Raw genomic sequence first — 21,198 nt, forward strand, 5'->3', positions numbered from 1 at the left:
TGGCAGGTGTTAAGTCCTGGCTTATCAAGAGCCAAGGATAAAATACATGTTTCCTACTCAACCCCACAGATGAATAGGTGGAGCAGACAGCTACCCAGGAAGCGTCTCCAGCATAAACCTGGGTGAAGAACACCATTCCTGCAGCTTGCCTGGAGAGTACATTAGTACCTTCCTTTAGATGGAGCTGTCTGTAGGAGATCCACACCTCTCCCTCCTGGCTGGTGGGGATGCCAGCACACTTGCATGAACTGAGGCTAATTTTAGAAGTGCTAACCAGCCCCCGGAAGTTCTCAAAATGTGAAAAGTGTGTTGGAGAGTTTACCAACACAGCATCAGACAGATGTAGGGCATGACTTGGATGAAGAACTGAAGTTTCCTCTACTTTACTTTCAGCTCTGGGTTCTGTTTCCCCAGTGAGTGACCCCCATCCCCTGCCAACCTCCTTGCTTTCTCCCTTTCGCTTCAAGGGCAAACCCAACAACCATGGGTCACAGGCATGCTGCTGTGGAACAAGCCACAAGAATGCACTTTTGTGACGATGGAGGAGTCCTTGAACCCAGTTTATTAGCATTCAGCAAAAGAAATATACGTTGTAACAAATAGGTAATGCATCAAGATATCCAGGTGTCAATGAGAGCTAGGATTTGAGAGATCATAATCCAGACAATTATGTAATGTCTCAGGGAGCAGGAAGGAGAAGCTAGGGCACATCCAGGACCATGCTCCCCATTTTACACTGGGAGAGAAAAAAACTCTTACACCTGGGGTGACTATATACTGCAGTTACCAATTTCTTCTGTCTTCCAGCCATTGTATTTAATATGAGCTAAATATGCATTCCTGGTTTCATCTCCACCCCACCCCCATATAGCAGGGAAAATAAGCACCAATAATAAGAATAATAATTAAAGCCCCGTCTCTCAGTAGGCCCAAGCCTCACACATATACATGCCATGTGGATTTTCTTCTTTGGAGTGACTGTAGGATAGGAAAGTGGGAATCGGGCCAGGAAGACATTAACCCTGATTGTCACTGTTCCCCCTAATACCATTCATATGTGAACTGGAGCAGGGCAAGGCAGGAGAAATGGGTAGGGAGAGAGGAACTCCCAAAGCAGCAAAAGGGGTCAAGGAGTTCTCCAACATCTCTTCTGGGCAAATGTCAACTGAGTTCTTAGAAAGTCCCATGAAAGGGTTTCCCCATGAGATGGCCAATTCATGGTGGTTGAAGCATCACTGCTATCTGTCTCCTCAGCTTCTCAGGGAAAGGGGACATGATAGAAACTCCACTGGGTGGAGAATGTCCCCAAAATGATCCTTTGGAGAAACTTGGCATGACAAATAGCACATGGGGAATCATTTCAAAATGAAAGCACAAAATATAAAAAGGACACGGGGAGAGAGAGAAGGGAGAGGGAATGGATGGGTACTTTCAGACAGTCTACACATGGGGAAGGGGCAGGGCCCAAAAGAAAAAATAAAGCCATAAACATGTTATCTACCAGGTTCTCCATGCCTGAGACACCTGGTATTTGTCATAGTACCTGGGCATCTTTTGCTGTCCCTATCGTGAAGGGAGGGGATGGACAGTAAGATACATTGGTGTGAGGAGAGGGGAAAGAGTGAGGACCCTAGGCGGTTGAGATGCTAGCCCTCTGCACAAGCAGCAGCAATTTTTGTATCATCTTTGTTTTGTTTAAAACTGTAAACAGCACCACTTAAAAATAAAATATATCAGAAAAGAACAATTGATAAACATTGTTTTCCATGAATATAAAATTCAAACAATATAAAAATAGATAATTGAATATATGTGTATATGTATGTGTGTGTGTGTGTATATATATATATATATATATATATATATATATATATATATATATAGCTTAGATGTAACATACACATGGGTAAACTTGAAGTCTCCCGCTAAATCCCCACATTCCTCCCTCTAGCAACTGGGCCCAGGGGCCGAGGGTGGGTGGGGTGGTGGCACTGGCAAGGGTGGGAAAGTTGCTGGCAACAGGAGAGGAACACATCCTGGGTGTAGGAAGCTACTTCCCTGCTTGGTATAGCATTGAGGAAGAAGAGAAAATAGTGTTTACCAAAGCCTTTAGCCCATGAGGCTTATGAACAGGCGTCCAAGTTGAGTGCCCCAAGGCAGGGCTTCCTTGAAGGTGCTAAATCACTGAGAAACTGGTAGCCCTGAAAGAAGCCTGCTAGTTGGCCTTCTCTATCCATAGTCACTGGTTCTCCCACCGACTGGTTTCCTCTGAGAATTTTCAAGAACAGAGCTGTCTGGCACTAGATAAGCCTGCTGGGTAGCAAGATAACAGCAGACACCTCCTCTCCAATCATATCTTCCTTTGAAATCACATCCATGAGCATTATCCCAGTACCTTGCAATGCAGATATGGTGTTCATCTGGTCACAGCCTAAGATATGTGGGCTTGACATCAACACCTTTAGTAGTCTGAGGCCTATCTGGTGCTAACCGAGCAAGCACTGGCTATGTTTGGGGGGAGGACTCGAGATTAGTTGGCTCTCCCAGTGTCAGCCTGTGCTGCCATCAACACATGTCCCCAGCTAGATCTTCCCTTCTCTTTCAGGTTGCAAATAGTATTTGGCCATCAAGTGCTTGGATATAGAGTGAGACTCAAAGGAGCCTGCTTCTGTAGCCATGCATCTTGATCATCTCTCTTTTGGTGTCCTTGGGCTGGCAAGGACATTGAAAGAACTTGCAGACAGCAATGTTGTCCAAACCATGAGATGTTGCTCAGTTCTAGGCCCTGCTCTGTATTTGACTTTCCAAAGCCCAGAAAAATGTGTCAGGATGATCAATGACTATTCTGCTCAAGGTCAGGACCTCTCTTATGGCCCTCTTTTCACTGAGAGCAACCCTCTGCCCTTGGCCAAAGTCTGACCATCTACTTTTTCTCTTCTCAGACAGGCTGGAGGCCAACAGGCTCTGAAGGCTGGTGATGGCTCTCCTACCTGCTGTGGCTGGCACAGTCCACATGCAGATAGGAGTTTGAACTGCCCTGAAGGACAAGCAGAGAGAGAGGAGGCAAGTAGTGGGGTTTCCCCTGTTGTAAAGGCATTTGGTGTTTACTTCCTGCCAAACAGCCAGGCCTATATCAGCCCCACCCTCCCATGGCAGCTTTGATAAGAGGCCAGATGGTTGGAATTTGGGCACTTCTCTCCTGGAATGCTGTGCTTGGGGTAAGGAGGACCTTCCTCATGCTCTCTTTCTCCAACTCCATGACTTATGTATTCTTCACAATGCAGATGGAGTTAGCCTGGAGAGTTAGTTTGGGTCCTTTGAACAGTGTTAGTGCCATGCAAACTCATGTGTTACTTCCAGGGGTGAAGTTTTTATCAAATAGGTTTGCTCTTTGTGGGGAGGAGCCCTGACAACTCCAATCTGAGAAATGGTGATAAAAACCAGCACAAATATATTCCCTGGGCAAGAGGATGTTTGCCATAAAATTTGCCCCTTTGACTCAGGGAGTCAACAGTCTCTGTTCCCAAGAGCCCTGCTGACCTCTTCTCATAACAGACATGGAGATAAGTGGGATAAGGGACAGGGGCAGGGAGGCAAGGATTATAATTTGGGTCAATGCATCCAGGCAAAAAAATGTTCCATTTTCTATTTCCAATAAAGAAATTAAAAGGAACCCTCTCTTACTGGTGATTAATGAAAGGCTGAGCCAGGTTAGATTAGCCTGTTGCAATGTCTTCCTGACAGCAACTGTTCTTCACCAGTATTTCCAAGCTAGTTTAACATGAAACCTGTGGATGGAGAAGGAGTACACTATTCATTCCATAAAGGACTGCAACTGCCATGCAAATCAGAATCTTGCATCTTGGCAGTGAGGGCAGATGCTTCCTCTCAAGAAGGCTGGTCCTTTGAGGATGCTAAAGACTTGGTTAATTAGAAGATGAAAGCTCTTTAGAGAACCAGAATATCAGTCTAGATGCCTTTGGTATCCTGTCTCTTGGGAGTGCTAGCCTGATGCCTATGGAGCCTCTTTACAGCATCCAAAGGAAGGGGTGCGCAAGGATTAAGGAACTTTTTGCTTCTGGGGGAGAAACTATTTTCTCTTCTAAAAAGTGGGTTACCTTGAGCTTTGCAATATCTAAAAATCTCTCTTGCCAGCAGGGACAAATGGACCTCCCTTTCCTATCCTTTCCTGCAAACTGCAAAAATCCTGACCCCTATAGCCAAGGCTAATTTAGGCTGCTTCTCTTCCTGTTTCTCAAATAAAATAATATGTTCCTTGTGATGAGATTATGAACGTTTCCTCTGGAGTAAAAGAAAAATTCAAAAGTGTCCATAACTTAGACATCACAAGCTTAAGAGAGGAAGAAGGGAACAAATTCTATCATTCCACAACTCAAGTTTTATGGCAGTATCTACTCTAGAACTCTATTTTGTTTTCTGTTTGCAACTGAATGAATTTGATCATTCCATTAAGGGGACAGCATTTTTGTCTTTAACCCAAGCTACGGCAGACCAGATTAAAAGGCCCCCATCTGGTTACAGTGCCAAAGTCCACAGAAATAGGCAGTGAGACACATGCTACTTGATCCTCTCTAAGGACAGCTAGCTGGGGTGAATAGATTATAATCATCTGACGTAATGGAACAGCTATGCCAAGACTGAAGGCAGTGGGGGTGGGGAGGATCCGTACCATTACCTCACCTTGTTAACAGCAAACAAGCCCCCTGTCCTCAAGTGGGAAGCAGTACAGACCTGGCTGCTCATCAGTGGCTCATTATTCACTGTATGTAGGGGCATGGCAGGTACTAAGGGTTCACCCTGTGTCAAGGATGCGATATATATATATATATATATATGCTATATATATATATATATTGCACTAACTGGGCAACTGGAATAGGCACAGAAGTACAGCATCCCAAATCCTGCATGGGTAACAAGAAACCCCAAAAGGACAAGCTGAATCAACAGAGCAGCAGCAGCCTTCTGGGGCAGATGTACTCAAGCCAAACATAACCACAGACTGGCAGAAGAGGGAAGTGGGAAAACAAAGGCAAAAACTCACAGGAGCTTTCCTTGGCCAAAAGGATTTTCAAGTTAAATAGCAACCCCCATCCCCCCTCCCCTCTGCCCAACCCCTGATCCCCATTCACATGCTCACGCTCCATGCCCCCACTCCAGAACAGATGACGACTACTCATCTAGCTTTCCATTCACAGCAGTGGAGGAGTAACTGGTGGGAAGGGGGAGAGAGGCACCTTGCTCAGCCATCTCCTTTGACAGGTCAAGGCTGGAAGCCCTGTAGTGAATGGTTTGAGGCTGTTGGGGCTCAGGTTGGACCCTGGGCAGCTTAGGGATGCCATAAGTGATGCCCACAGGCTTGGACTGGGACAGAGGACTGGGGCTGAATCCTCCAGAACTAGAGGAGCAACTGGGCTCATCGACAGGCAGCAACATATCTTGAGGCCTGGCCCTCACACTCTGAGAGGCCTGTGGCTGCAGGTTATAACAAGGGACCATGGGCAGGGGTAGGTGTGTAGGCCGAGATAGCTGAGGCTTGAATATCCCAGGTGCCCTTGGCTCTAGCTCTGGTACTGACAGCAACATTGACATGGCCACAGGAGGTATGCAACAGGCTGCCTGTTGGCAGGCATATGAAGACTGGCCAGAAGACCCATCCAACTGATTGGGACTTATCCAGGCAGGGCCTGGTCCCACTGGGAGAGCACAGGAAGCCCAGGCAGGCCAGTCATAGGCCCCTGGTGGTTCAGTATAAAGGGACAAAGGACTGTCTCTGCCCCATTCTTCTTCCTCCTCTTCATTTGAATCTTCCTGCTGAGCATGAAGCTCATCAGACACTGTGTACCCTTGGGCAAGGTGGGAATTGGAGAGCTCCAGTTCCAAGGTTTCCGCAGTGTCCAGGGAGCGACTCCTTCTGTTGAGGGCCATAGCAGCCGGTGGAGGCCGAGGGTGCATGCCAGGCAGTCCCAAGTAGCGAGGGAGACTGCTCACACCCCAGGGCAGACCTTGGTAGAATCGGCTATGGTAGTTACTGAATGTGTGTTTCTGGTAGTAGCCTAGCTCAAAAGCTTCCAAGGAGGCTGCAAGGTCATCATTGTGGAACTCAGGATTCTCTTCACACTTGCCTTCCCCATCCCGTTCCACATCAGCTATATCAAAAGTAACCATAGGGGGAAGTTCAGGGAGGTTTTGAGTGAAGGATGAGTCAGAGTCAGAGCTGCAGGACATGCTAGAGAAGATGTTCCCACTGCTGGTGAACTCCACAAGGGCCTGTGAGAAACTCACAGTGGCATTCCCTTCCTTTTCAACTTCTTCTTCGTCTGGCTCCTCAGGGGGTGAATAAGTAGGGTAGGCCCTCCTGGGAGAGCCTCCAAAGCTTGCTTCTTGCATATCTGGCTCAAACATAGCATCACTTTGGAAGAGCTGCATCAGACAGGTACTTTGATCTTTCTTGGAGCAGATTCCTTCAAAACGCTTCTCCAGAGGACGGAAGTCTCTCCAGTCTGGTTCACTGCTTGCAGTGGCAGGAAAAGCTGAGGTGGTTCTCCGATGGGAAGTCTGAGAGGCCCCTGAAACCCCTGCTACCAGGCCCATCACTGATGGGCCTAAAGGCCTCATCTGATATTCAATGATGGGCTTCTCTTGCCAGGCCTGAACCTCTTGGACTTGAGACTCTTGAGCATGGGCCTCTCGGGCCTGGGCTTCCTTGGCATAGGCCTCTCGGTCTTGGGCCTCTCTGACATGAACTTCTCGGGCATGGGTCTCCCTGGTATGAGTTTCTTGGGTATAGGCCTCCCTGGTGTGAGCCTCTCGGGCACGTGCCTCCTGTGCCTCTCGGGCCTCAAGCTGCTCTCGCCGAAGCTCCCAATACAACAACTGTTTCTGGATGGTCACTAGCCGTTCTTCCTCTGTCTCCATTGCCCCAGGTGGCCGAGAGGAAGAAAAGGGCTCAAAGTTCAAGAAGGGGTCAAATATCTCAGAGCTGTGACCATGAAGGTCATAAAGACAGTCATCTACAGGTGGGGAGGTCTCAAGACTATCATCTGGCTCATAGAACTCATACAGGGCATCTCCACTGTAGCTGTCTCGGGGCAGACAATCCCTGCGGACAAGCCCCAAGGCCTCACCTGAATCATCCTCAAATCCAGGTGTTGTGGAGTCATAATAACCTTCATCACTATTTGGGGCAGACTCTTGCTGGTCACTCTGAGGAGTCAAAAGGTCCCCAGGGGCTAAGCCAGGATAAGATCGAATTGAGTCTAGAAGCATGTAGTCATGGTGGCCTGGGGATGTGATGGGATGGTAGCCCAAATTCAGATTGGACCTTGAGTATACCTGGGCACTTGTCCACAGATATTCTAAGTCATAATCTTCTTCCTTCCTGGCACCCTCTTCTTCCTCCTCTAATTCCAGCTCTTCCTCCTCTTCCTCCTCCTCTTCCTCATCATCATCATCTGGCAAGGCCATTTCCTCCCCACCTCCTTGGTAGGTCACCAGGCAGGAACTTCTCTTGGTCCCATCTCGATTTGCCCTCTGGCCTCCAGAGGCCATGCTGTCTGTCATACTGTCCATGTCCTGCTCTGCTATAATGTCACCACAACCTGTCAGTGAGTCAAAACTTTTCAGGGATGTGACATCCCCAAACAAGAGGCTTAGCTGGTCCCCAACATGGCTATTTGGTGGATTTACCTCTTCTGCCTCCACCTTCTCCCCTGTTTCTGAACTGTGGTACTCCTCTAGGCCACTGGATTCAGAGGCAGGCTTGGGCTGCAGAAGTGCTGAGGCATAGGCCTCCTTTGGTTTTTCTGGATCTTTATAGGTTGTCTTCTCAGTGACTGCTGGAGAAGGCTCTGGTAATAAAGTAACTTTTGGCCCAGTAGAATTTTGGGGTTTGGCATTTTCCTTTCTGGGGGCTTGGAGGATATCCTCAGTATGGGCCAGAATGGCTGAGTTCACATGTTCCTGAGGCCTGGCTCTGGCCCCTTGAGGCCCTTTGGAACCTAGCTCACTTTGTTCAGCCCCAGAGACCTTGCTTTTCCGGTGACGGCGGATACTGCTGAAAAAACCTTTCAGTCCTTTCTTTGGCTTGGGCACAGAAGGAGCCTTCTCAGCCCCAGCTTTCTCTGTGGCTCCAGATGCAGATGTCTTGCATCTGGAGCCGGTCCCCAAAACCCCATGGGCACTCTGGGAACTGGGAAGTTGGCAGGGTGATTCAGGCAAGGGTAAGGCAAAGCTGGTTCCTTCACTGACAATATCTTCAGGGCCACAAGCTGCTTCATTCAGGCCATCGTGGGTCTTGCTCTTGCTAAGATCCTTCTTGGAGAAGCTTCTCCCAGAACCTTTGCTTCGCCCTCCTCCAAAGAAACTAGGTAGGGTACAGATGCCCTTCTTGCCACCAAAAAGTTTCATGGCAGTTTTCCTCAGCCTACTTGGACCAGATGATGGTGGCTCTGATACTGTCCCTTCTGTTATCTCAGCTGCCTTGTTCTTGGCTCCTTTCTCTGCCCTTTGGTCTTGGGGGTCCATAGAGGCTACTGCTTCCTTGGCCTGAGAAGCTTCATCCTTTCCAGTCTCCATGGTGATGGGGACAACTCAGGTATGTTCAGCTGGAAAAGCAGCCTTCTGGCTTCCAAACAGTGTTACATCATCAGTCAGGAAGCATCCCGGTTGGATCTAGAGGAGATAAAATAGAGGAAAAAAATAGAGTATACTGGTAAGCAAGCAGCCAGGCTGGGTTTGTTTTCACAGGTGTCTGTTATTTCAGACTTGAGAGGAACCAGAACCAGAAAGAAAGTAAAAGAAAATGTAGGAAAAACTTAATGCATTCCATATGGTTGGCTTGCTGGGCCAGCCTCCTCTGGCCCCAAGGCAACAAAACCCTACATTAAAACAACAGATAGCCATTAGCCCAGCCCCTCATTGGGTTCATTCCCTTCAGTCTACCCTAGTCCTATAACACTGGCCGGGGGATCTGCAGATGTGGGAAATACTCACTTGTGCTACTGACTGCAGGAGGAATTATCAAAGGGTTAAGGTAGGGGGAGGCTGGAAAGGCAGCAGGGAGGTCAGCTCTGATGACAGAATTTTTTAAGATCATTTGGCAAAATAGCCCATTGAGTCCTCACTGGTCTCTGCAGGACCCAAGCCTCAATTTCACATTAGTCTGGGTTCTCACTGACATTTTTCCTGGGGCTAGAAAGAAAAAGTATACCTGAAGTTTCACCTCTTCTCCATAGGCTCCCTAGATTGCCTACATGCATAGGCTCAGACCTTCAGAAGCCCAGAATAGGAACCTCACAGATCCATATTCCAGAGCTGCAATCCAGGATCTGCTTAAAAGCACACGGTGGTTTTGAGACAAGGCACTCTCTAGACTTCAGTATCTTTGGTCCAAGAGGCCTAGCAATACTTGCTCCTCATAATGGTTACGTGAGGGGTAGGTATAGGTCAGATTCTATTGACTGTTCTGCTGGGAAAAATTTTTAATGTGGCTCTTGGCAACTGTAACCCCATGTTCCACTTTAGATTTGTGAGGAAAACTATTTCTTCTCTACTGCCTTCATTATTTTGGCCCCCATCTAGCTCCCTATTTAGAAAGGGAACTCCTTGAAGGCATAACTCCACATGATTCATGTTCCTAGCCTAGAAGTTAGGCTCTCAACAGCTATTAAATAAATAAACCTGGTATAAGGCACACCCTTCTGGTCTCTCAATTCTCCAAACATCCAAATGCCACAGAGATGGAATAAAAATGACTATTCACCACCCACCCCAACACATGTCCTCCACCCCAAGTCTGATATATTCATTCTAGTGACTCCAGCTGGTTGACAGATGGATCAATGACCAGCCTGCTAAAACCTGATGACCTATCCCTGGAAAGTTCCTCACCACAGTGTCCCCTCTCTGTAGGATAGCCACTATTAGACAGGGAGCTAGGGTAAAGAAAGGAGGCAAAGCAATTGCTAGGAACCAGAAAGAGACAGGCAAGCCCTGCTGGTATCCCAGGAGTAGTTTGTCAGCATATCAACCTTACAATTGTTTGCAACAGTGATAAAGACTCACATATTCACCTGCAGTGGAAGATTATGGACCAGCACTGGGGGTAGAGAGACTGGCAGTTTAACTAGTCCCTGACCTAATTGGAGGAACCTTCCTGGAACCCCTGATCCTGTCCTGCAAACATTAATTTTGTGCCTTGCACCTTGCTTGGTTTGACAGTTGAACTATCAGTGTGACCAGCCTTCCATCAAGAGCACTCTGCATAACTGAATATTAAACTTGGAGCAAGATAATGGCTGGTTATCCAGAAAATAAAAGAGAAAAGATATCACCTGATCCCTTCTCTGTAGAGATAAGTAATGTCATTTGCTCAGGTTAGGGTTTGTTTTTTTTTTTGTCCTGGATGACATATTTTTACATGATATTGTTCCAGCTCAGCTCCCTCTCCCCCACAAGAGTTATCCTACAGTAAACACTGCCACCATCACCTCAAAATACACAATCCTGCACACACACACAACAATTCAGAGTCCTCTCCTCAGGGATAGGATGGGAAGCGGGGCCCTATCATCTATCTGATAGATAATTAATTAATTAATAATAATAAATAAATAAATACAGAGATGTTTTTATTTCAACCCTGAAAATATTGACAGTGTTGTCATTTATGGTGCTAGACATGGGAGAGATGGGACAGCAGTAGTGGAGTTGTTTATGAAATTGTATTCCCCTCTGTGGAATTTATGAAACTCAACCTCTCCTAAACATTTGGTAAGTAATAGACATTGAGCTTAGTTTTGCAAGGTAGGCCAAGAAGGGAGAACCCCTAGCTAGAGCTTTTGGGGGGAATACCTATATGTAGGATACAACATAATACAGGTCTTAAAGAAGATTCCCCCATCTTAAGATGCATGGTGGAATATTGTTCTTTATACCTAGCTATCATATCCCAGGATAAATCTGAAAAGCAGAAAGACAGCCCCCAGGCTCAGAAAAGCTACCTTGAGGAGAAGGCATTCAATCTAGGCCTTGTCAGACGGGAGTTAGTAGAAATGGCAATAATTTAGGGGAAGGGATGAATGAGACTAGTAAGTATGGCTGGGCATCAAGGAAGACCAAGGGCCAAGAGAAAAACCTCACAGTCATAAACATCCTTGTGGACAGAAGGCTGAATTTCCCTGCTGGGTTTGGGGATGGAGTTCCCAGGAATGGAGGGATTAGGCAAACTGAATCTTAAAGAGGGCTGCTTTCCAGAAACTTGATGCCCTGGCTAGAAGGCAGTTCCTATGGGCCTTCTCTTAACCTTGCTCCTGCGCTCCACTGGGGTAAAAGCCAGACCACTACTTTCTACATTGTCCCCCTCCCTGCCACATGAATCTTCAGTGTGTTGTGGAAGGAGCCGCAACACATGTTAGGGTTCCAGGCCATGCTAGGGGACCCTAAACAGGCCAAGGCACCTTTCTTAGGCTTGAGAACTTATGGAGATCACTAGAGTGGTATAAGAATTACATGACATAATGAACACTAAACACACTTTGTAAACAGTAAAGTGCAGTACAAATGAGAAAGATTAACATTACTGTTATTATTATCATCTTCCAAGTCAGATCCCAGTTTCTTAGAAAGTAGTAGACCACATGTAAAAGGCCACTTATTTGGGAAAGGCATTCACTGTGAGGAGCCTGAGGGACCAGCTGCCTTGGCCATTCTGAGGAAGAGCCAGGTGTGGGGGATTTTAAAAACAGGAGCATGGATTTATATAAAGTCCTCTGCTAAGGGTAGTTTTAAAAGTGTGTGTGTGTGTGGGGGGGGGGGGGGGTGCCTGGGTGGCTTGGTGGGTTAAAGCCTCTGCCTTCGGCTTGGGTCATGATCCCAGGGTCCTGGGATCGAGCCCCGCATAGGGCTCTCGACTCAGCAGGGAGCCTGCTTCTCCTTCTCTCTCTGCCTGCTTCTTTGGCTACTTTTGACCTCCATCTGTCAAATAAATAAATAAATAAATCTATATTAAAAAAAAAAAGTCTGTGTGTGGTGAGAGTGGGTGAACTAGGCAGGCATATCTCTGGACTGGGATTCTCTCCCTACAACTTCAGGCCTTCCTCCTAAGTACAACCAGGGTGTCATCTTTGATGGCAAGGACCAGCCTTGAAGTTGCTGTCTCCCATTTCCCTACCTTGTCCTTCCCAGGGCATGTACCTCCCTACAGCCACCCATAATGTCTATTATGTCTCCCCAAGACAGCAGAACAGGAGGTGGCAAGGATCACCCATAGCTGGTATCTCCCTAGCCCAGCCCGATCTAGCTACCTCTGGCCCAGATCCCTTCTCCACTCCTTGCTACCCTACCTGGTCCCATTGCTGTCCTTCCCTAATGGGCTATGTGCCTTTATTTGGGACCACAGAATCAACTGGCCAGTAGAGTGAAGTGGGGCAGAAGGCAAAGAGGGCTGCAAGGGACAGACTCTGCAACCCTTTCAGGTTGGAGCTGACTCCTGCCAAGAAAGTGGTCCTGCCAAATGCAGGGCCCCTCAACCCTTGGGTTTCTCAACCTGTGTGGCTAAGTTTCTGGTGGACTGGTGGGTAAGGGAACACTCTAAGGGTACTCTGTGGTCCCTGCTGTTTATTGCAGTTGCTTCTTTCATGGCAGGGAGTCTATATGGTCATCTCTGCTCCCAGGACCAGCCTCAGGTCATGCTGGGACCAGTGGAAGGCTGGCTGCTAGGGCAGAACTTGTTTTTCCTCCCTTCCTCTCAAAACACAAGCAGGAGACCAGACAAAAACTTGCCCCAGGAATCCTTCTTAGTGAGGAGGAAACAGCTGCAGCCTGAGACTTACATATTTTGCTCCCAGCACAGCTTCCTGGGGCCAGTTCAGCCAACTTAGAGTTAAAGGAATAAGTCTGTGGATTCATATAGTAGCTCCAGAGGCATGACCTTAACCAGCATACTTCCCTAGACTTCCACCAAGCAGCTTTCCTGGGGGCAAGACTACTCTGCGCCCATTTTGTGCTTGCATATGGGGGCATGGTAACTAAGGAAGCAGTGCTAAGGATAGGAAGTCCTCCCCACAACAAGAGTCAGCCAGTTCTGCACTATAATCAGCTCTGCCTACATGGGGGAAATCCAGCAAGTTCCTTCAGTTTCCTCAACTGGAAAACGAGGCTATTCAGAGTGTCTCTTAAAACCATTGTAAGGAACAAAACCAATGTATATATATATACCAAATAAAATTCAGTATATAGCAGAGGCTCAAAAACATAGCAACTAATTTTTAAAAATATTTTCTTCAAATTATAGTTGGACAATTTCCAGCAGCAAAACTCCTTGTTTTTTGTTAAGTCACCAAAACTCCTTGGGCCTCAGTTGCCCCAAGTGGTAAATGAGGGTGACTATGTAGTTATCTCACAGGAGGCTTTAGCTGTTCTTTTAGCCAACCTTTGATGTTCAGGGACTTAAAATGTTGCCTCCAGTCAGCTAGTGGTTAACAGCTCTGGATTATTTGGGAATTTCAGCTAGCCAGGTTCTATAGTCTAGGCCAGAAAGGTAAACAATTCAAATTCAGTTAAAGGTACCAACATCAAAAGAAATGCAAATCAACAGACACCCTTCACCCAATGGGGCACTTACCAGGTTACAAAGCACAGCCCACTCCTTCACCTCCCATTTGCCATTCCCGTCAATCCACTAATCAGTCCTATTAGGAGATGCAAACTCCTTGTCATCTTGTCACAGAAAAGGAAACTATCTAGACTCCGGGAGAAGTCTTGAGTAAATCCACACACTGGGATGTGACAGAGCTACACCAACCCCCAGGCTGCTGGAGTTCCCCTTCCAATGCCTTTTTGCTTCACAGGGCTAACTCCCAATTGAAGGAGGAAGACTGAAAGCAAGGACTGTACAGGTTCCCCTCCTACCTGAAAGCCATCATCTTCTTCTCCCCTTGCACCCCTGTCCCAGCCAAGCTGAGCTTTCTCTGAAGCACTTCAGTCCTCACTTGGCTGCCACTGTTTTGGCCCCACCTAGCACATTCCAGAAAGCATGCTGACTTCAGAATACAAGGGCTGCCAACCCAGACTATGGCTGCTCCCCTCATCAGCAATTCTACCACCACCATTCCCAAATTGTGGATCACATTCCTTTACTTCCCTTTTCCTTGGGAGATAATTTTGAGGTGCCAAAAAAGGTTCAAACAGAAACTTGCCACTGGGGACAAAGATGCAGAATATGATGCTATTATTTAAAGGAAATGACTTATGAGATGATCTGGAACTGGAATCAATCATTTCTAAAGCCCACAGCCAAGGTCCACTCTCAAGACCATTTGTTCAGGACCTGAAGGAAGGGCTGCCTGGCTTGGCATCCTTTTGTGAAGCTATACAGACTTCTGGCAGAGGTATACCCAAGCTAACCCTGCAACCACATCTCCCCTAACTTGCAGCCTTACCATTAAGGAGCACCTCCTCTCAAGGCAGTATCCCATAACCTCTAGATGCAGCACGGACCCCAAAATGGGCTTCCTTTCCTTGGATCCCATTCCCCACCTCCATCTCCTCAAATGAGTTAACATACTCAGCCTAGGGACTATCTGTTCATTTCTCTCAAATGGGTCCTTTTTCATCTTATAGTCGTTACAGATAGCATGGAGCAGGAGCTTAAACAACACTGGTTCAATTGAATTCCAAATTAAGCTGGAGTTTGTCAGCCCAGAACTAAAATACCAGCTTCATCCCTTACAAGTGGTGGGGTTTGAAAAAAAGGCCTAACCTCTCTGAGACTCAAATACCTTATCTAGAAAATGAAGAAAATGCTACCTATCATGCAGAATCACTAAGAATTAGAGATGATAAATGGAAAGGATAAATTGCTCCCTAGTTACTGAGCAGATGTTCAATAAAAGACCCTTGTGATAGGGCCTCTTGCAGTCAACTTCACCACTCTAGCTCCTCAGCCGCCAGTCCATGTCCTCTGAAGAGGACATAAGCCTCTTAGCTGAACTCCTTCTGGTCCTTCCCTGCCACAACACTCGAATCCCATCTCTTCCCTCCCCTTCTTCCATCTCCTCCCACACCCTTGCCAGATTCATTTTTATTATCTTGATTATAGTGCATCACTCCTCTACTTACCAAATTATTCCACACCACCTACAGAATCAGGGTCAAACCCCTGAGACGTCAAAGGGTCAAACCCCTTTCCCTGGGCTTCAAGACTCACTCTCCCTTCATGTCCCTTACAGGTTTCCTAGCCTCACTTCTCTACCCTTTAGACCCAAATACATAGGGACTTCTCCAGTGTAGGAGGTATGGTGACCCGGGCATCACTTCCTCCTAGAAATTGGCTTTCCTGGTAAGCCTTTTTGATGCCCCACTTTCTCCTGAGGATGCTAAGGTTCCCTGCCCAGCTTACCTGGAATGATGGGGCTTCTGGGAGCTAACCCATCTCTTCCATACTCCCCTCTCAGGCTCCAAAACTTCCTTAGAGAAGAATATATCTTAGGTGGATGTCATACCTGCTTAGTAAGATTTCTACTATGTCAATATTAAACCAGCAAGGGTGACATCAAAGACAGGCACCCCCTCCGCACCCCCCAGTTCAGATGAAGAATAAGAGGATCTAACTCCAGGGAGACAGAGATGACAAGGCAGCTAAGGAAAACCTGAAGAGGAATAGCTGGGCTAAATGAACAATGGAGTCCCTGAACTTTCCCATGTATCCACTTCCCTATATATACCATACCCTATATAAGAGGCCAGGTAAGGAAAATGAGGCTTGGGAGGGGATCAGAATCAGGGTATCAGTGTACTTGGAGGAAGAAATCTTGAAAGAAAGGGCAAGAGCTTTATGCTCCTGTGTAACCTTGAGCAAATCCTTTCCCTGTTAAGGGCCTCAGTTTCCCCATTTAGTTTCCCCATTTAGAAGCCTCCCCATTTAGAAATGGGACACTGAACTAGGGGTCTGCTTGCCCCAGGCTGTGTGAGAAGCTGGGAGAATAGTCCTGTGCCCAGTTTTCTAGTGGCTGCAGAAAGAGGAGACATGATGGGGCCGTGTGATTTTGGGGGTCCTAGGCTTCAGTGGGAGGCCTGAATGCCTTAATGATTGGGCTCAGTATACCACTGCCCTATAGCCCAGCCTCACTCCTCATGCCTCCATCCACAGAACACTGCCCAACACTTTATTTTTTTCAAAATGCACTAGACCTGGCCTGCAAATATTTCCTATATGTCCAGAGGGGAGGGAGAACAGAACTGGCCCAGCCCTCTCTCCCCTGAGCAGCAGGGAGGGCTGAGGAGTCCTGCCTGCAGAAGCTGGATTAGTATCTGCTTGGGGAAAAAACAAACAAAAACTGTAGGAGATGAAAGCACTGAAGGCTCTGCAATAAGAACTGCAGATCAAAAGGTCCAAAATGCCCCTGCAGCACCAGTATGCCTACCTCTGCTGCCACCAAGGCCTCTCATATTATTTTCTTCATTGTCCATAATTATCCCCTAACCCCAAAAGAGGAGGTGTGGAGAAGCAATGCACCCTCACTCAGCGGGCACCTCCTCAGTGGTTTTGGTTTCCTTAACTTTCTTCCTGGAGATACACTTACACATACACAGGTTTGAAAAATAAGACCAAGGAGAGAAGAACAAGACCAAGGCAATTATTTAATTCAGAGAACAGTAGTTGGGAGTGGGGAGAGACAGTTTAATGCCCATGAAATCTTCAGGGGTTTGTTAAGCAGGAACAATGATAGCCAGCTGCCCCCAACCTCACCCCCCCAACAAACACGCACGCACACACACACACACCCCACACACTCATGCATGCACACACACATGCAAGCATACAAGGTTTATATACAGCATGAGAGGCTCAGCTTAGCCCTGAGAAAGAACTTCCTGGCAGTGTGAGATGTGTGGCCAAGGAATGAGTGACACAGGGAGGAAATGCCTCCTCTGGAGGCTTTATCTTTATCACCTAGTTTATCTGCCTGGATTGAATTAAGGCAGGGGAACTGATGAAATAACACTGGGCATGCCCTCTTCTAGCCTCAAGTAGCCAATCTGAAAGTGAGGGGTCTGGAAGCCCCCTTTCCCTCTTTGTTTCTACAAGCAAGCCAGTGACCTGTCAGGCTTGCTGTTTTTATTTCCTTATTCCCCTGCACCAGCAGAGCCGGGCTGCCCCCACACCTCATACACATACTTTCAGCCACTGTAAATGTAACAGTTTTTGAGGAATTGTTAACCCTTCCACTATATTAAGAGAGAATGTTTGGACTTCCAACTTCTTCCTACTACCTCCCCTCCTTCAAAAACTTTCAGCCTCCAACAGGCTGCAAATTAAGACCAAGAAGCAAAATAGACATGAAAGGGAAAGTAGAGTTCTCCAGATGGGAGCCCCAACCTAAACCCAGCACCTCTCTTTTGAGGAATGGAAGAGGTGAGGAAGGTTAGAGATTGGTTAGTAAGATTTATATTGAACAGGGGTCATTGGAGACAGTGGGATACAGTTTAAGAGCTCTTGCACAGGAGGCAGCAGCCCATCCCCAAATGCTGTGTGACCGTAAGGAAGTCCCTGTTGCTTTCCAAGACTGTTTTTCCATCTTGTAAGCACAGGAGCCCAAACTGGTGCTCCCTGAAGGCCTGTCCAGTTGGAAGAATGGGGATCAGCAGAGGCCTGGGGAATACTTAGCCTCCACCACATTGGTATGTAGTCTCTAGGCACCCTCCTTCAATTTCACTCCCACAAAATGCTTAAAAGAAGTCAACATGGTACAACTTCCCTCCACACATAGCTGCCCCTCAGTGCTACATCCAGATCCAAAGGTGACTTATTACAGTTCCACCTTATAGCATGCTTTCCAATCGTGAAGACCCCTTTCTAAAATCCCATATTATTATGGCATATTTCTACCCACACATAGAAGTATCAAAACCTCCCAGTTTTCCATTCTTCAATGGCTCCTTCTCCCATTCTCCCAAGATCAGATGCCCATTCCACAGTCTCGCATTTGAGAATCCCTACCACTGGGCACCAACCTGCTCTCTACCTTAAATCCAACAATCTCAACCAGAAAAGACTAAGTCACATCTCTCAGCCTGGCTGCCAACAACCCCCTCGCATTCCTAATTTTGCTTATGCCACTACTATGCCTAGCCAAACCCCTCTACTTTCTGGAAGTTTCCAGGGTAATCACCCTGCATATACAGATTTCTCCTCTCTCTCCATAGTAGTTTGTCTCGAGGCTCATGAATTAGCAACGAAAGATATGTGTAGTCTGAGGCCTGGGTAGTACAGATGTTGAGCTTGTTGTTAAAGGGAGACATGATTTATTTATTTTTTTCTTGTGGTTGCAACCCATCACCCTTTTCCATTCTCACTGGACATACTCAGTAAATATCTGAGCATTGAGTATCATTTCTCTAAGCATTTTTATATGGATCAGGACAAGTACAACTTGGAGAGATAAAGGTCTTCTTGAAAGCTCCACAAAGACAGCAAGTCCTTCTAGAGCATTCATGAACTGCTATGCATTGCTAGGCTTTGAGGGGGTTGTGGCTGAGTTCAAGGTTTCATTTACCCCTTGGAGGGGTTATGAAAGAATCTAGATATCCATGATATCAGGGAGACAAAGTAGAGGCAGGGAAACTTATAGTTTGCCTCCTATTATAATTTAAGCCCCCAAATAGCCAAGGGATGCAGGCAAGCCTGTAGGAGTTCTGAGCAAGAAGAGGTCATTATGGGTTGAAAGAGACAGGCAGAAAAGACACTCAGGAGAAGGTGGGCCCAGAGTTGGGACCTGAGAGGGAAAAAGATTTTGCACAGTGTAGGTAAGTGGATTTGTGTGTGAGGAGGGGAGTTATACAGAAAAGATATAATAGGTGGCTGTTGGTTTGAGGCAGGGCAGAGAGCAGGTCCAGCCCTGTGCTGGAGATACCCAGCTGCAAACAGAGGGTTGGTTTCCTTTGGTGCCTGGTCAGAGTGGCAAGAAGTGACTATAGTGTATTATCTGTAGTCCTGGCTGGTGTCACAAAGGTCCTCTAACAAGTGAGGGATTTACTCCTCTCAAACACCCCGCTTTTGCAGCCCACAGGGTTCTCCACCCTCAGAGGCTGGTCAAAGGTCCAAGAAGAGCTTGCCAGGCCCCTTGGTCACTCCCTCTCTCCTGTTCTTTGGAAAAGCCTAGAGTTTATTGCCAGAAGCAAACTATGGTGCAGTGACTGCAGTGGTGGGTGGAGCTGCACTGGGTAGGGGGGAAAGGGCTCTGCTAAATGTCCTCAGGTAGGACAGGGAGTCCAATAGCACAGTGTCCTCCACCTAGCCCATGCCCATGACTATGCAGCAGGCTGGCAGAGCCACAGAGGGAAATGTTTGTGTGTAGAAGGAGGCTCCCCTTGACCCTGTGGGCTGTGACAAGATGAGACTGACCAATCAAGGCCAGCTCTGCAGGGCCAGTCCAGTTGCTACCTGGGCACCTGGACTGTGGATCGCATGGAGGGCACAGCCCCTCTTCACCAGGGAGCTTGAGCAAAGTCCTGCAGTCAGGTGGTCACCAGTGTCAGAGATGTCTGCAGTAGACAATGACAGCGGCTCAGCAAGCTGTGTATTTTAAGTAACTGCGAAGTTGGAGGGTTTGGCTGTCTCTGTAGCTCTCTCACACAGACCCAGAGGGTGCGTTCTCTACTACAATAATTGCTCCCTTGGCCTCTGGCACAGAAATTGCCCCCCCCAACGTGATGCTTATCTCTATTTTTAAACCGGAGGCGGGAGAGAAAAAAGCGGCCAGAGCTCTGCAAGGGGAGATGAGGTGAGGTGAGTGGGGACAAAGCGGCCTTGCAGATCTAACCCAAGTACTAGATTGAGCTGCAGCTCTAAACTAAGGTCCAGCAAGAACTCGGTTGCCAGCCCGCCTATCCGCGGGGGCGGGCGCCAGATGTGCCTGGAGGCCCAGGAGCAGGGGGTGCGGCTGGTTGGGGCCCACAAGGCCGAGGATCCTAAGTGGGCAGCCGACAGGCCCAACTCAGCTCCCTGAGAGAGGAGGCAGACAGTGTGGCTAGCCCAATCCATGTCAAAGCCAGTATCCATTGGGCCCAGGCCAGCGCGCGGGCTCCATCCGCAGAGGGGAGAAAGAGGCAGGGGATGCACAGGGGAGGGAAGGGGAGGTAGCTGGGCCGCTGGCGTGAGCAATACCCACGTAACACCGCTGTTCCAGCTAATGTGCTACAACAAAGCTGTGGAGCTCCCGGCCTACAAATACGCCGCTGGGGGTGTTGGCTGGTGGCTTCCCTCCCTGGTCAGTGCAGTAGCACGTGCGGGCCCCATCCCCGCCTCCCCTGAGAGCTTAGAGGCATGGCCCAGGCTAGCCTGCTTGCCTGCCCGCTCTCTGTACCCCCTCTAGCCGCGGTCGCCCGCGCCCAGGGTTCTCTGCTTTGCCCCTCACCAGCCAGTCCTCAACGCGGGTTCCCAGGGGGAACGGAGAGCGGCCTGGATGTCCACTGGCCCAGCCCCTGAAGCCCCTCTTCAGGCGGCCAGAGCGAAGCACGCGGGATTGCATGGGACGGCCGGCAGGCGGAGGCTCCCGGCTGCGCACAACGCTTACCCCGCCGGGTCGGGTTTCCAGCCCGGTTATTGTCTGCTACGCCGCCCTGGCCAGGGCTCAAGCCTAGGCTGCTGAGGCTGAGATCGCCGCCACCGATGCTCCCGCCGCCGCCGCCGCCGCCGCCGCCGCCACGGCTCCAGTCACCTCCTGCACTGGGTCCCCTTCCCCAGGCTGGGGGCAGCTCCCCCATATCCCCTCCCCATGGACTCCACGGCCACTGGGTGGGGCGTCGGCGCCCTGATTGGCAGGCGTTTTGTCCAATCGCAACGGTGGGAAGGCGTGTCCCCCTTCGCCCACTGTTTTCCTTGGTGCATTGCCCTTTAAATGCAAATAAGCGTGGGCGTGGTGTTTGCTGAGGGGCGGAGAGGGTGAAGAACCCTTTGCCCGGACTCCCCATTCCCACCCCCACACTGGGCGGTTTGTGGCTGGGCGACCCAGTGAGCTCGCTGGGCCGGTCCCGCCCGGATGGGGCTCGCAGGAGCCCTGGAGTTCGGTTTCGGTTTTACATGCACTCTCCATTTCCGTGGACGCTGTGCAATCGTGCTGAGGCGCCCTGGCCGCCACCCGGCAGTTTATTCCAGAGCTACAGGCTGGCAGGGAG

The 21,198-nt window shown here is 48.5% G+C and overlaps 1 protein-coding gene across 2 annotated transcripts; it reads right to left on the minus strand.

Annotated features, from left to right (window-relative positions):
- Positions 1-337: 337 nt before the first annotated feature.
- Positions 338-20,823, minus strand: AMER1 (APC membrane recruitment protein 1). Of its 2 annotated transcripts, none has more exons than XM_032330912.1 (2): positions 20,598-20,823; positions 338-8,694 (listed from the first exon to the last, which is right to left on the minus strand). In XM_032330912.1, the coding sequence occupies exon 2, from the start codon at positions 8,596-8,598 to the stop codon at positions 5,194-5,196; it is 3,405 nt and encodes a 1,134-aa protein (XP_032186803.1). In that variant the 5' UTR covers positions 8,599-8,694; positions 20,598-20,823; the 3' UTR covers positions 338-5,193. The 2 variants fall into 2 exon arrangements, with proteins under 2 accessions (XP_032186803.1, XP_032186804.1); XM_032330913.1 differs by lacking the exon at positions 20,598-20,823 and adding an exon at positions 20,439-20,576.
- Between the last annotated feature and the right edge of the window lie 375 nt (positions 20,824-21,198).

Source organism: Mustela erminea, chromosome X (assembly GCF_009829155.1).
Source record: "Mustela erminea isolate mMusErm1 chromosome X, mMusErm1.Pri, whole genome shotgun sequence".
NCBI classification, from domain to species: Eukaryota; Metazoa; Chordata; class Mammalia; order Carnivora; family Mustelidae; genus Mustela; species Mustela erminea.

What these genes read in the sequence shown, in the direction of transcription:
- AMER1 (XM_032330912.1), bottom strand. Translation starts at nt 8,598, where the DNA reads ATGGAGACTGGAAAGGATGAAGCTTCTCAGGCCAAGGAAGCAGTAGCC.